Source organism: Ammospiza caudacuta, chromosome 31, assembly GCF_027887145.1.
Source record: "Ammospiza caudacuta isolate bAmmCau1 chromosome 31, bAmmCau1.pri, whole genome shotgun sequence".
In the NCBI taxonomy this organism is placed as follows: domain Eukaryota; kingdom Metazoa; phylum Chordata; class Aves; order Passeriformes; family Passerellidae; genus Ammospiza; species Ammospiza caudacuta.
The window spans coordinates 1701683-1715979 of NC_080623.1; the positions used below are offsets into that span (position 1 = coordinate 1701683).

Here is a 14297-nt window from a genome sequence, read left to right on the forward strand (position 1 = left end):
ACCTTTAGAATGCCTCTTACATAGTATTTACAGACTTGGCTTCCTTTTAAACTAAAATCTACTTTTTACTTTTTTTTTTTTTAGCACATTGATATTATTTGTATTTTCTGTAATTAATTAAATTTCATTTACATGTAACACACACAAAAAGAGGGTTTATTTCAGAGACATTTTATAAAATACATTTCTAAATGACATTCCTTTCCCAATAAATTATTTGGAAGCAAAAGGTTATACTGTGCCTTGGGGGTTGTAACAGCTCCATTTCTCAGCAGGCTTTTCCACATCAGTCATCTCATTTTTGGGGAAAAAAAGATAATTCAGAGGTTGTGGGATTCACCAGAGTAGCAGGAACCCCTTACCATTTCAAATTGTTCATCTGTCGCTCCTCTTCCATAGTGTTTGTCTGTCTGTCCCTGACATTGTCGCCAAAGGGTTCCCAATGTGTCCCTTCATTCTTCCTCAAGTTGTCATTCCCTGTCACCCTCAGAACACTGAGGAGAGCAGGATGATTCCAGTCATATTCTTCCCTCTGCTTCAGCATCATCCAAAGCCCCAGCTGGTTATCCCAGATTTGCGGAGTTGCAAGTGGAGGGAATTCAGTCTACAGGCAGAAGACACTCCCACTGTAGTGACACCACATGCTCCAAGGAGATATTTTTCCTCTCTATCAGGAGAATATGCTGAGTCTCCTCAAATTTTGGTGTCATGAATTCCCATTTAGGATTGGGAAACATCTGAAACACAAATGCAATTTAACATATAAAAAGGAGATTAAGGGTGTGTGTAAGGAATTGTGAAAGCCATATTATAGCTGGGATTTCATCAAAACTTTTGTCTCCTGTGGAGCTTCGATAGGGAGATCTTTATCTGGAATTATTGGGAGTCACTAATGAGGGCTGGATAGCCAATGAGGGGGTGCAGAAAAGGGGTTTATGAATAAAATTGATTTCCAAGATGTCATAAAGATAAGAGAGTCCACTTAGTCATGGAAACGTGTCTCGAAGCTCTTTTTTTATTCACCTCTAGATTACAGGGTGTGTTTCTGGGAAGCCCCAAATATGGCAAAGCTCATGGAGAATCTGTCAACAACCCCGTGCTGATGAAAATACTAAATTGCTTTCCACCTTCACGCCCAAGCTGTCCCAGCCCACCTCCAGCAGCGGATAAAAGGGAATGCCCAAAGCTGCTGGAGCCAGAGAAGACTCTGCAGACTTCTTTCTGCCCTCATCAACTCTGTTGGTCTTTCTGCTCTTCTGGATTTTGATTCTGCTTGGAAGAAACCAGCCATGTCTCGTCAGTCTGTCTGCTTTGGAGCTGGGGGGAGAAAGGGATTCAGCTCCTGCTCTGCTGTCGGTGGTGGATTTGGAGGCGGTGGTGGCCGGAGCAAGATCAGCTACAGCTCGTACTCCTCATCCCGGGGAGGAAGTGGAGGAGGACACTGTGGGGGGTTCAGTAGCCGGAGCCTCCATAGCACAGGGGGCAGCAGAAGGATTGCCATGGGCGGATGTTATGGTGGTGGTGGATACGGTGGCAGGATGGGTGGCCTTGGTGGAGGAATGAGCTGTGGAGGCATGGGTGGTGGTGGAATGGGTGGTGGAGGAATGGGAATGGGTGGCTTTGGTGGTGGAATGGGTGGTGGGGCAGGAATGGGTGGCTTTGGTGGTGGAATGGGTGGTGGGGCAGGAATGGGTGGCTTTGGTGGTGGAATGGGCGGTGGGGGAATGGGTGGAATGGGCGGCTTTGGTGGTCCAGGCTTCTCTGGAGGCATCCAGCCGGTGCAAGTTGACCCCAGCCTCCTGCGTCCGGTCCATGTTGAGATCGACCCCCAGATCCAGCAAGTTAAAAACCAGGAGAAGGAGCAGATCAAGACCCTGAACAACCAGTTTGCCTCCTTCATCGACAAGGTGAGAGTTTAGGATGGGGTTTTTTTGGAGGTGGAATGTCAAACAACTTCCTTGGGCTATGGACTGGGAATTTTTTCACCTACGAACAGTTGGAGTTGTCAGACCAATGCCTCAGCATCAAATTGTAATTAGTCAGGTGTTACCTTATAAGTAACACCAAACAGTAGAGGAGGTTTTGTGCTAATGGAAGATTAAAGAGAACATCTGCAGGATATTCTGGGGATTGTCTAGCCAAGCCACTTTTGCAGCCTCATTTTGGGTGATTCAGGGCAAAGTCATGACTGTAAATTTAATTGTCCTAAGAGTTCTCATTGCTGGGATTTGCTTTTTGATGAAACTTTCTTCTCAAAGCCTGATTCTAGAAACTGCAGAGCATTAAACCCCTTTCCAATACTCTTGGATTATTTTAATTTCAAATAGAAGTCAAAGAAATAGAAAATCCATCCCAAGAGAATGCAGGGGTGGTTAGGGAATAAAAATTTCATCTTTCTTGACTTCAGTGCTGGAAAGATGATGACAAAGTCCAATCCTGATGCTATGGAAAATTGGGATGATGTCTTTACTGGGAACATTGCTTTGCCCCCAGGGAAGAAGTTCAGAATGACTCAAAATTAATCGTCTAATAACAAATAAATTAAATAATGCTTCTCATGCACCTCAGGAGCCTGAATGAGACATAGATGGGGAATGATTCCCTGGGCACCCAAATCTCCCAGGAGTGGGATGTCTCTCTGGTGAATGTCTCACACACGCTTTGTTGGCTGTAGGTCCGATTCCTGGAGCAGCAGAACAAGGTGCTCTCCACCAAGTGGGAGCTGCTCCAGCAGCAAGGGCCGTCGGGGCCCAGGAAGAACCTGGATGTCATCTTTGAGAACTACATCCAGAACCTGCGGAGGCAGCTGGAATCAATCCTGGCGCAGCGGGGCCAGCTGGAATCGGAGCTGCAGAACATGAGGCAGTACGTGGAGGAGTTCAAAACCAAGTGAGTGCGGGGACAGACAGGGAGGGATGAGGGGGAGAGCGGGGCTGATGCGGAGACCCCGCGGGTGGAGTGACCACTGCAGGTGAGCACCCCCAGGGGGCTCACAGGGGGTCTCAGAGTCTCACCTCGTCCTGTCTCACCACAGGTATGAGGAGGAGATCAACCGTCGCACGGCTGCTGAGAACGAGTTTGTGGTGCTGAAGAAGGTGAGTGTGGAAGACACCAGCAGGAATAGGGTGATGGGGGACAGGAGGTAAAGACATGGGAAGGACTCAGCTCCAAGATGGGCAGAAGCCAACAGGAAGAGCCAACAGTTCTTGTGCGATGAAAGGAAGCCGTGGTCTAATTCTGAGATCTTTCCTTTAGGATGTGGACTGTGCCTACATGACCAAAGTTGAGCTGGAAGCCAAGGTGGGAGCTCTGACAGACGAAATCAACTTCCTGAGGTGCATCTACGAGGAGGTAGGAGCTCTCTCTTCCCCTTGGTGAAGTTTTAATGAGGGTGTGGTGACCAAAGTCACTGAGGTTGGACTGAGCGTCTTTGTGGATTTGATCTGGAGAGGTTGTCTGGAGCTACTCTCTTCTCCCCCCTCAAGAGATGGTGCCTCTGACTCATGTCTTGGTTGCAGGAGCTGTCTCAGATGCAGACGATCAGCCGGGACCTGTCCGTGGTGGTGTCCATGGACAACAACCGGCACCTGGACCTGGACAGCATCATCGAGGAGGTCCGGCGCCAGTACGAGCAGATTGCCCAGAGCAGCCGGGCTGAGGCTGAGGCCTGGTACCAGAGCCGGGTGAGTTGGGAAGGGCTCGAGGCTCCTGGGACAGTCCCCGCTGTTTGAACCACCTGAGCTTTTGGTCAGCTTTGTTCCTCATGGGTGTCCTTGTCCCCACTTTTCCAGTATGAAGAGCTCCAGAACACTGCTGGAAAACACGGGGACAACCTCCGCAACACCAAGATGGAGATCCAGGAGCTGACCAGGAATGTCCAGAGGCTGCGGGCTGAGATTGAGAATGTGAAGAAGCAGGTAGGGGACCATCAGCTCCTCCTTGGGTAACAGCTTTGTGCTGGGTCAGGATGGGGCTGGGTGGTGAGAGGGAAAGCAATCATGAAAATTCAAACCCTTTGGAGAAGATAGATTATGTCTGTCTGTTTTCCCCCTCGTTTGTGCCATGAAGATGCTCCAGTAGACGGTGGGCAAAAGGGATCTCACACACTGGTTTTCTCTTCCTCAGAACCAGCAGCTTCAGGCAGCCATCGCTGAGGCTGAGGAGAGGGGCGAGATGGCCATCAAGGATGCCAGGAGGAAGCTGGAAGAGCTGGAATGTGCCCTGAACAAGGACAAGGAGGAGCTGGCTCGCCTGCTGAAGGAGTACCAGGAGCTGCTGAACACCAAAATTGCACTGGATGTTGAGATTGCCATGTACAGGAAGCTCCTGGAGGGAGAGGAGAACAGGTACCTAATTGGGTAAAACCTTTGAACCCACACTAAAGATTGATTTTGTGCCATTCACACTCTAATTCCCAAGTATATATTAATTATGTTAGGCTTAAACATACTTGAGTGGGTTTTTCATCTTAAAAGAATGTTGCTTGTTTCTCTAAAGAATAATTGGAAAATTCTGAAAAAAATTTGAATAGGTTGCTCATTTTTTAAAAGAATAATTGAGAAACATAAACTTGTACAAGAAAAGGAAATTCTCAGCTGAAGAGCTGTGCACTTCCCAGTGGAATAACTGGTCCCATTTTCCCTCACAGGCTGTGCAACGACAGCATGTCCAACGTCAATGTCTGTAAGTATCTGCCCTGGGGTCCTTCAGAAGTGGTAGAACTTGTTCTTTTGGGCAACAGGTGAGTAACCTGTGCTTCTCTTCCAGCTGTGGTAGGCAAGACGACTGTCTCTGGAGGCAGAGGAGGCATGGGAGGAGGATTCGGAGGCAGCGGCATGGGAGGAGGATTCGGAGGCAGCGGCATGGGAGGAGGATTCGGAGGTGGCAGCTGCGGCATGGGAGGAGGATTCGGAGGCGGCAGCGGCATGGGAGGAGGAATGGGAGGAGGCGGCATCTGCGGAGGAGGCAGCAGCTTTGGAGGAGGCAGCATGGGCGGCAGCTGTGGGATGGGGGGAGGAATGTATTCCGGTGGCTTCTCCTCTGGAAGCGGAAGGATGTGCGGCTCTGGCGGGGGATCCTCCTCCGTGCGGAGATGCGTCACCACCACCTCGGTCAAATCTTCGGGAGTGAGATTCTGAGCCCCGAAGGTTGACAAGGAAAGAAGCACCTCCTCTCTCCCCCTGGCAGCAGCCCAGCCTCCTGAAGCCCAGCTCTGGTGTCGTGCAATGGGATGAACTGTGTCCCTCCCAGCCAGCTTCTCCCAGATGCTGGTCCCACCCAGTGGTTTGGTGGTGATGCCGTGGGTGTGCTGGCACCGGGAGCTGCCCGGCAGGAGGGGCTGCTCTGCCTTCCTTGCTGTGTTGTACATTTCTTTTGGCAAATGTGTATAAAACTCCTCTTTCCTCCTCTCTCCTCCTGTTCTGCATCCCCAGCTCCCTTCCTCTGTGTGTGTGTCCTGCCCTCCTTCCCTGGGATGTTGCCATTCCCAATAAATTGCAGAGAACATTCATGATGTTGTTGTGTCTATGCTTCGGGAGCCACTTTGGGCAGGGCGGTTCATGCTTTGGCAAGCAGCTCGTTGTGAAGCTGGGAGGGTCATTCTTTGCTCAATATGTCGTACCTGTGCTTTGATGGAGGTGAACAGGTGGGGTGGACCAGGGCAGCCATCACAGCTCAAGTGACGACTGACTCTCACCTGAGGGCACAAGTCCGGATGCTGGGTGCTGGATGCTCAGTTCACACAACACTCAGTAACTGAGGCAGCAGAAGACCAAACTGAGGAATACAGGAGCCTTCTCAATTCTTAGGCATCTCCTGACACAGTGAATCATACAGTTCATCCCTGGAATCCTGTAGAGTTACTCCCACAGCAGATTTCTGCAATTGATGGGTCTGGAAAGCTCCAGCACAAAGAATTCCAGTATCTTCCCAGTCATTGAGCTAATACAAGCTGCCCTGCCCCAGTTTTTTGGGCTCAGCTTTAGGCACACAGAGGCACTCAGTGCCTCAGTGCCCGCGTCACATCTCTCCAGATGTGGCAACATTCCGATTCCTGAAGCTCTAGGAAAGGGATTTTTCAATCCCTCTTGGATTTTGGAAGCTCTGCAAAGGGTCTGCCAAAACCTCTGTCCTGGGATTTGGTCAGGAACATTCCCAGTGCCCTGTTTCCAGACCAGTAGAGACCCACAGGGGCTGATGGATAGTGAGAATCAGCAGCAGCAGGTGGGAGCCAACACTGGATAAGAGTCATCTGAGTTTTCTGCCTCTGAGTGGTCTTCGAGTTGTGATGAGGGAGTGTCAGGGTAGGAGCCCCTTGGGTGGGGAAGCTGGTGAACATGGATCACAATGAATCAGGATGTTGGTCAAGCACCTGCCTCTGGTGCACACCTGGGCTGTGGGATGGCCAGGTGGGATGCACAGCTTGGCACCCAGAGAGCAGGGGGAGCACCAGAGAGCCACGTAGCATCCCTGACCAGCCATGGGAACATGATGGGCTGGGAAGGTGTGATTCATCCCCATCCATGAGCTCAGGTACCATCCTCTCCCTGAGAAGCCAATTAATTCCCCAGTGGCCCATCCTTGCTCCAAGAGCAGGACAGATCTGGAGGAGCTCAAGGCGGGGGTGTTGCTATAGAGCACAACACGGCGCAAGCACCAAGACTCAGATCAGAAGGCTGTATAGGGCTATTTATTAAAGCAAGAGGTTGCCTTTATAGTTTTACAGGATATTTACATTTGCTTAACAAACACATACACTGTCCATTGGTCATGAAAAAGAAACAAAACCTTCAATAGGTGAAAAGGAGCCATGTGAGCCAACTAAAGTCCATATCTTTTGATTTTCTCTCTTTCTTCATGTTGTCATGGTGATATCCTTGGTACCTTCCTTGAGAGAGATACAAGGCTTTCCTTATCTTCGGGAAGGCTTTGCTGGCTCACAAGAACAGCACAAAAATGTCTTTCCTACATGGGGGCTTGGGAGGGGAGTCCAGAGTGTTTGATCTGTGGTTTCTCCACCACCTGGAGAGATCAAAGAGACAGAAAATGCTGTCAGTGGTGGTTCAGGAGTCCCACAACAGCCTCTGGGAGTTGCTGATGTTGCCAGAGTGGGATAGGAAGCTGCAGACTGAGGAAGAGGTCCAGGAAAGGCAGTGAGCTTGTGGAAAAGGGGGTTCTCCCCACGTTGAAGGGTGCTGGAGCTGGAATTGTGGCTGGGTTTGGCCCAAATAAAGATGCTGAGTAGGCAATGCCTGTGCAAAACTGGTGTTGTGCCAGGAGCACTTTGAGGTTTGGCTTGGGGCAAGAGTCACCTGTTTTGGTGTTTAATCACCTGTTTCGGTGTATAATTTTAAGGGCCTGTTTCTTCTAAACTTTACAACAAACTTTACATGGCGTTGTAGCGCTGCTGTGAAGAGTCATTGCGACACCTCCTCCGTGCTCCTGGCTGGGTTAGATGTGAAGCCGGAGCGTGGCTTTGGTCTCCATCCGTGTTTTCTGCCGAGTTCACATTTTCCCTGGTGTTGATTCTGCTGTGCACAGCTCCTTGCGCAAGAGATCTGAGGGCATGGCTGGAGCCCAGCTGCCTGTCGAGTTTTACCTGGAGGAGACTACAGTGACTCCAGGTTTGGAATAATCTGCACATCTTGTCTGAAGACGTCAGAGTGACTCAGTCTGGGCGTCTTATCTGCAGGAGCTGAGTGTGGTCAGCACCCAGGCATCTGGCTGACTTTGCAGATCTTCCTCCTTGCTGTGAACCTCCTTGTGGGATATTCCAGTGAAGTGCTGGTGCCTTCATACCATGGGTTTGGCAGCTGGGAGGGAGGCCAGGAGAAGGGACAACCTGCTTTCTCCACCTAAACCCGCACCACTCTGCAGCTGCCCCGGCTGCTCTTCATGAGCAAGTGAGCTGGGCTGCAGGATGGTCTGGAGAGCTTAAATGTCCATCTGGGGGATGACCATGGAGAAACCAGCCCATCTTGATTGCAGCTGCTCTTGGAAAGGAGGGTGTCCCCTCCGTGCTGTGGGGATGCTGTCCATTCTCCAGCTGCAGGAACACACACCTGGGCAACCTTTGGCCAACCATGACTTGTGTCCCTCAAGGGTGGGATAGCCCTTTGTCAACTGTTTAGTTCATTAATGGCGGGATAATCCTTGGCGACCTGTTGTGTCCTTCAGTTGCTGAATAACTGCTGGCAACTGTTGAGTCCCTAAGAGTGGGATAATCTTGGCCAACATTTGAATCCACGTCAAGGGTAATGTCCTCTCCTTCCTCCCATTCCACACAGCCTGTGGTTCCAGAAGCATCATCCCAGTGACAATAAATAAAATTCATGTTTGTGATTCCTCCCGTGGCTTTTGGAAGTGTTTTCCTGGGCTGGTTCTCCAAAGTGTTTGCTGTGTCCATGGCCACCAGCTGATTTCTAGGGATGCTTTCAAACCACATTTACCTGCCCAAATCTCTCCGGTATGATGATGAAAACTCAACACAGGCAGCTGAGAAGCTTAAAACCAGGATATTTTTTGAGTGCTGAAGTGCTTCAAGATATGTACTTCCCTTGACTTTTATTCATGATTTTAAGGAAATAGGAATGAAGGAAATGTTAGTGTTTTTTACCAATAAAATCAATAAATGTAACAAAAATATTTATTTGATTAGTGAGGCTCAGAAGGTACATTACAAGATGTCCTTCATGTGAGTGTCCGAACCCATTGCTGGGGAGCTGGTGCATGAAATGAAACATTATTGTCGGTCATCATTACAACATCTACTGCCTGGAGCGTCCTTTCCATCCTCTGTGGCTTGACAACCCCTGTGGCCATTGGAAAAGCACAAGCAAAGAGTTGGACATCCTTGTTCTCTTGCTCTGGTGCTCAGAATCCCAGGACCTGATTGTCTCAGACTTTGTGGGACACATTTTGGAGGGAAAAATTCCACCTGATGCTCTTAGGAAGGAACTAAGCAGCTCCTTTCTGGTTAAAACAGAAATGCTGACCTGTTAAATGTTAATGATACAGCATTTTTCCACTTGTAAAGCCATTGGGAATTTTCTGCTTAACAAGGCGATGAGGTGTGTGCTTGGGGGAATTGTGAAAGACTCATTCTATCTGGGTTTCACCAAAATCCTTGCCTGGTGTGGAGTGTCAGGCAAAAAAATCTCGAGTCAGACAACCTTAGGAGCAGGCAGGGAAGTGGGAGGAGGGAAGAACATGACAACATCACTGTAAAATATATTTTTCCTGATGACATAAAGATATGGGAGTCCACTTACTCACAGAGACCTACCTTGGTGCTCCTGCTTTTCCCTCTGCATGGTGAAGCGGATTTCTGGGTGGAGTCACCAATTTGGCAAAAAATCTGTTAACCGCACCAAGCTGATGAAGACAGTAAATTTGTTTCCTCTTCACGCCCAAGTTGTCCCAGCCCACCTCCAGGAGCAGATAAAAGGGAATGCCTGGAGCTGTGGAGCCAGAGAAGACTCTGAGCACTTCTCTCTGCCCAGCTTAGCTCTGTGGATCTCCTCACCTTCTCCAGTTTGGGCTCTTTTGAGGAGAAGCAGTCATGTCTCGTCAGTCTGTCTGCAGAAGCTTCGGAGTTGGGAGCAAAAGGGGATTCAGCTCCTGCTCTGCTGTTGGTGGTGGCTTTGGAGGCGGCGGCCGGAGCAGGATCAGCTACAGCTCATTCTCCACATCCAGGGGGATTGGAGGTGGCGGACACTGTGCAGGATTCAGCAGCCGGAGCCTCCACAACCTGGGTGGCAGCACAAGGATTTCCATGGGCAGCTCATACGGCAGTGGCTACGGTTGTAGAATTGGTGGCTTTGGTGGAGGATTTCCAGGAGGATTCGGTGGCATTGGAGGAGGTGTCATTGGTGGAGGAATGGGTGGCTTTTGTGGCCCCATCAGAGGTGGCCCCGGGTTCCCTGGAGGCATCCAGCCGGTGCAGGTGGACCCAACCCTCCTGCGGCCAGTCCACGTTGACATTGACCCTCAGATCCAGCAAGTGAAGTGCCAGGAGAAGGAGCAGATCAAGACTCTGAACAACCAGTTTGCCTCCTTCATCGACAAGGTGAGAGGTTGGAGCTGGATTTGCTTGGGAATGGGAAAACTGCAGAAATTCCTTGTGCTCTGGAGAAGGAAATATCGTCCTTCTCAGCTCAGTGTTGGGCTGTAATTGTTTCCATTCCATTCCACCTGGTTTCCTCCTGAGGAAGTGTCAAAATTTAGCATCCACAGAGAAACTGAACAACTTTCTCCAGGTTTGGTGGATGCGCACTGCTTTTCACTTCAGTGTAGACAGGCCAGAGGGATGGGGATATGCTCAGTGATCAAAGTGCTTATTTAAGTCTGTTCTTTCTCTGGGATAATTTTTTTTCTCAAGGAACTTAAAATCTAGGAATGAAATTAAAAAAAATTCACAATCATTTCTTCTTTCAGTTTAAGGGCAGATGAGCTCCCTTTAAATAATCTGAACTGGGAGAATTTTGGTTATAAGCGTGCTCTATGTCTTTTAAATATATGATGTGTATGTGGAATCATTTCTGTGGCTGATAAGAGGAATGTTCTTGAATATGGAGACCAATGGGATTTCATTCACTGGTAGGTCAAAAAGTATCTGATGCTCCTGAAAATTAACATCAAAAAATCCTGACTGATATTGGAAATAATTTGTAAGACTGTAATGGAAACATTTCAATAGCTACCCCCAGGAAAAAAAGAAAAAAAATAAAAAAACAGAGCAGAGATACAGGAGGAGGAAAGAGGAATTTAACAATAATGGGGAAAAAAAAAAGGAGAAAAAAGGGAGGCATTTTCCCCTCGGAAGCAGTGGGAAGGGTTTTGGGGATTGATTCCCATGGCCTTCCAAAGCTCCCTGGAGCTTTGAGCAGTGGGATGTCTCTCTGGTGAATGTCTCACACACGCTTTATCGGCTGTAGGTCCGATTCCTGGAGCAGCAGAACAAGGTGCTCTCCACCAAGTGGGAGCTGCTCCAGCAGCAAGGGCCGTCGGGGCCCAGGAAGAACCTGGATGTCATCTTTGAGAACTACATCCAGAACCTGCGGAGGAGGCTGGACTCTCTGCTGGGGCAGCGGGGCCAGCTGGAATCGGAGCTGCAGAACATGAGGCAGTACGTGGAGGAGTTCAAAACCAAGTGAGTGCGGGGACAGACAGGGAGGGATGAGGGGGAGAGCGGGGCTGATGCGGAGACCCCGCGGGTGGAGTGACCACTGCAGATGAGCACCCCCAGGGGTCTCACAGGGGGTCTCAGAGTCTCACCTCGTCCTGTCTCACCACAGGTATGAGGAGGAGATCAACCGTCGCACGGCTGCTGAGAACGAGTTTGTGGTGCTGAAGAAGGTGAGTGTGGAAGACACCAGCAGGAATAGGGTGATGGGGGACAGGAGGTAAAGACATGGGAAGGACTCAGCTCCAAGATGGGCAGAAGCCAACAGGAAGAGCCAACAGTTCTTGTGCGATGAAAGGAAGCCATGGTCTAATTCTGAGATCTTTCCTTTAGGATGTGGACTGTGCCTACATGACCAAAGTTGAGCTGGAAGCCAAGGTGGGAGCTCTGACAGACGAAATCAACTTCCTGAGGTGCATCTACGAGGAGGTAGGAGCTCTCTCTTCTCCTGGGGCACTGGTGTTGCAATGAGGAGGCCAAACATTGAGGTTGGATGGGGTGTCTGGGTGGATTTATGCCTCTGGATGTTGGATGGTGCCTCTGACTCATGTCTTGGTTGCAGGAGCTGTCTCAGATGCAGACGATCAGCCGGGACCTGTCCGTGGTGGTGTCCATGGACAACAACCGGCACCTGGACCTGGACAGCATCATCGAGGAGGTCCGGCGCCAGTACGAGCAGATTGCCCAGAACAGCCGGGCTGAGGCTGAGGCCTGGTACCAGAGCCGGGTGAGTTGGGAAGGGCTCGAGGCTCCTGGGACAGTCCCCACTGTTTGAACCACCTGAGCTTTTGTTTGGTTGTGTCCCTGATGGGTGTCTCTGTTCCCACTCCTCCAGTATGAAGAGCTCCAGAGCACAGCTGGCCGGCATGGGGACAACCTCCGCAACACCAAGATTGAGATCCAGGAGTTGTCCAGGAATGTCCAGAGGCTGCGGACAGAGATTGAGAACGTGAAGAAGCAGGTAGGGGTTGGCCAGTGTCTCTCGGGTTCTGTTTTCCCTCTTGTTTGTGCCATGAGGATGCTCCAGTAGAGGGCGGGCAGAGGGAATTAGGAAATTTACTGTCTTCTCCCCAGAACCATCATCTGCAGTCAGCCATTGCTGAGGCTGAAGAGAGGGGGGAGATGGCCACCAAGGATGCCAGGAGGAAGCTGGAAGAGCTGGAATGTGCTCTGAGCAAGGACAAGGAGGAGCTGGCTCGCCTGCTGAAGGAGTACCAGGAGCTGCTGAACATCAAGATCGCACTGGATGTTGAGATTGCCATGTACAGGAAGCTCCTGGAGGGAGAGGAGAACAGGTGAGACCTCCTACAATTGTCTAGGCCAGGGTTCTGTCTCCCCTTGGGTCAGATTCATCTTTAACCATCCCTCACAACACTTTTAGCATTAAAATTTGATTACTTTCCTTTTTTCCTCCAAATTTTGAAGACAAAACAGAAACATGGTTCCCATGGGGAGTACTTTTCAGGGGTCTTGATTGATCTTATATGAAACATGATATAAATGGAATATCTGGGGAATACTTTTGCTTCTGACTGTATACAGATTTACAACTGATGTTCCTCTCCCTACACAGGCTCTGCTTAGAGAACCCCTCCAATGTGAATGTCTGTAAGTATTCGCACATTGTTTTCTCTGCTGAATTACCTTCATCCTTGTTTTTGTAAAGATTCCCAGGATGCTGCCTGGTGTTCAGCGAGCCTCTCCCTCTCTTTCAGCTGTGGTGGGCAGAAGCACCGTGTGCGGAGGCAGATCTGCCAGCAATGGCCTGAGTGCAGGAGGCGTGTGCACGGTTGGTGGCCCGAACATCATTGGCGGCAGCTGCGGGATGGGAGCAGGGATCCTCAGCGGAGGCTTCTCCTCCGGGAGCGGGAGGATGTGCAGCACTGCAGGTGGCAGCTTCATGGCCGGGGGAGGCTCCTCCTCTGTGCGGAGATGCGTCACCACCACAACGGTCAAATCCTCCGGGGTCAAATACTGAGCCCTCATGTCCGTCCTCCCAGGGAAAGCAGCACCTTCCTCTTCCTCCCGCCAGCAGCACAGCCTCTTCCATCCCCATCGGTATTCAGGAGGAAAGAAACTGTTTCTGGGGGAAATCTCCCCAAAGTGAGATTGAAATCAAGACACATCTCTCTGGCCCAGCCTGGCTCTCACTGAGCCCCACTGGGGTGAAACATCTCCCTTGTGGGTCCCCAGCCCTGCAGAGCTCCCCAGCACTGCTGCACCAGCTGAGGAGTAGCAGTGGAAAACTGCTCTTTCCTGTCACTTTTTAAGGCCTGTGTTTCCCTTGCATCCCTCATGGGTCCCCCTCATCCTGCTCCAGCTGTGTCAGGAGCCCACATAAACAAAAGGAAGGAGATGATGCCCCATAGTCAGATTTAGGAGTGAGAAACAGGTGTCTGGAGCTGTCCACCTTCCCCAGGTGGAGTAATTTGGCAGCTTTAATGTTTTACGGATCCTTTTCCCTCCTCTCCTTCCTGCCTGGAGTGTGTGGCCCTGTTGCCCCCCTCTGTCGTTTGAATCAGCTGCTTCCTACCGGTGCCCTGGCCCCAGGGTCATTCAGTACCAATAAACTGCAGAGATATGAAGATATTTTTGTGTTGTCTCATCACTTTATGCTCCCCAGCAGAGGAGAAACACAGGTTTGTCCTGGGCCAGGGTGATTGCAGGGCAAACACAAACTGAATTGAGAAAGAATTGAGAGCAGGCCTGAGAGAAGGACTTGGGTTGCTGGTGGGTGAGAGCTGGACCTGTCCCAGCCCAGAGACCCACGAGCCTGGGCTGAGACCTCAACGTGAGCAGCAGGGGAGGGGCTGTTCTGCTCTGCTCGGGTGAGACCCCACCTGCAGAGCTGCTCCAGCCCTGGGGAAGGATGTGGAGCTACTGGAGAGAGTCCAGAGGAGGCCACAGAGCTGCTCTGAGGGCTGGAGCTCCTCTGGGGCAGGCTGGAAGATCTGGGGGTGCTCACCTGCAGAGAAGAGAAAGGAGACCTTTGCGACCCTTCCAAGGGGCTCCAGGAGAGCTGGAGAGGGACTTGGAAAGGCAGTGATGGGACAAGAGGTGATGGCTTCAAAATGGAAAAGAGGAGAGTCAAATGAGATGTTGGGAAGGAATTCCT

General features: G+C 50.5%; 1 protein-coding gene across 1 annotated transcript; it reads left to right on the forward strand.

Annotated features, from left to right (window-relative positions):
* The first annotated feature begins 1211 nt into the window (after nt 1-1211).
* Nucleotides 1212-13751, forward strand: LOC131569702 (uncharacterized). Its single transcript, XM_058821964.1, has 20 exons — nt 1212-1907; nt 2675-2889; nt 3035-3095; nt 3256-3351; nt 3519-3683; nt 3792-3917; nt 4126-4346; nt 4649-4683; nt 4768-5126; nt 7027-7151; nt 7540-7622; nt 9549-10066; nt 10935-11149; nt 11295-11355; nt 11516-11611; nt 11745-11909; nt 12018-12143; nt 12257-12477; nt 12756-12790; nt 12898-13751. Exons 1-20 carry the CDS (start codon nt 1290-1292, stop codon nt 13158-13160), a joined length of 3804 nt encoding a protein of 1267 aa, XP_058677947.1. The 5' UTR covers nt 1212-1289; the 3' UTR covers nt 13161-13751.
* The last annotated feature ends 546 nt before the right edge of the window (nt 13752-14297 follow it).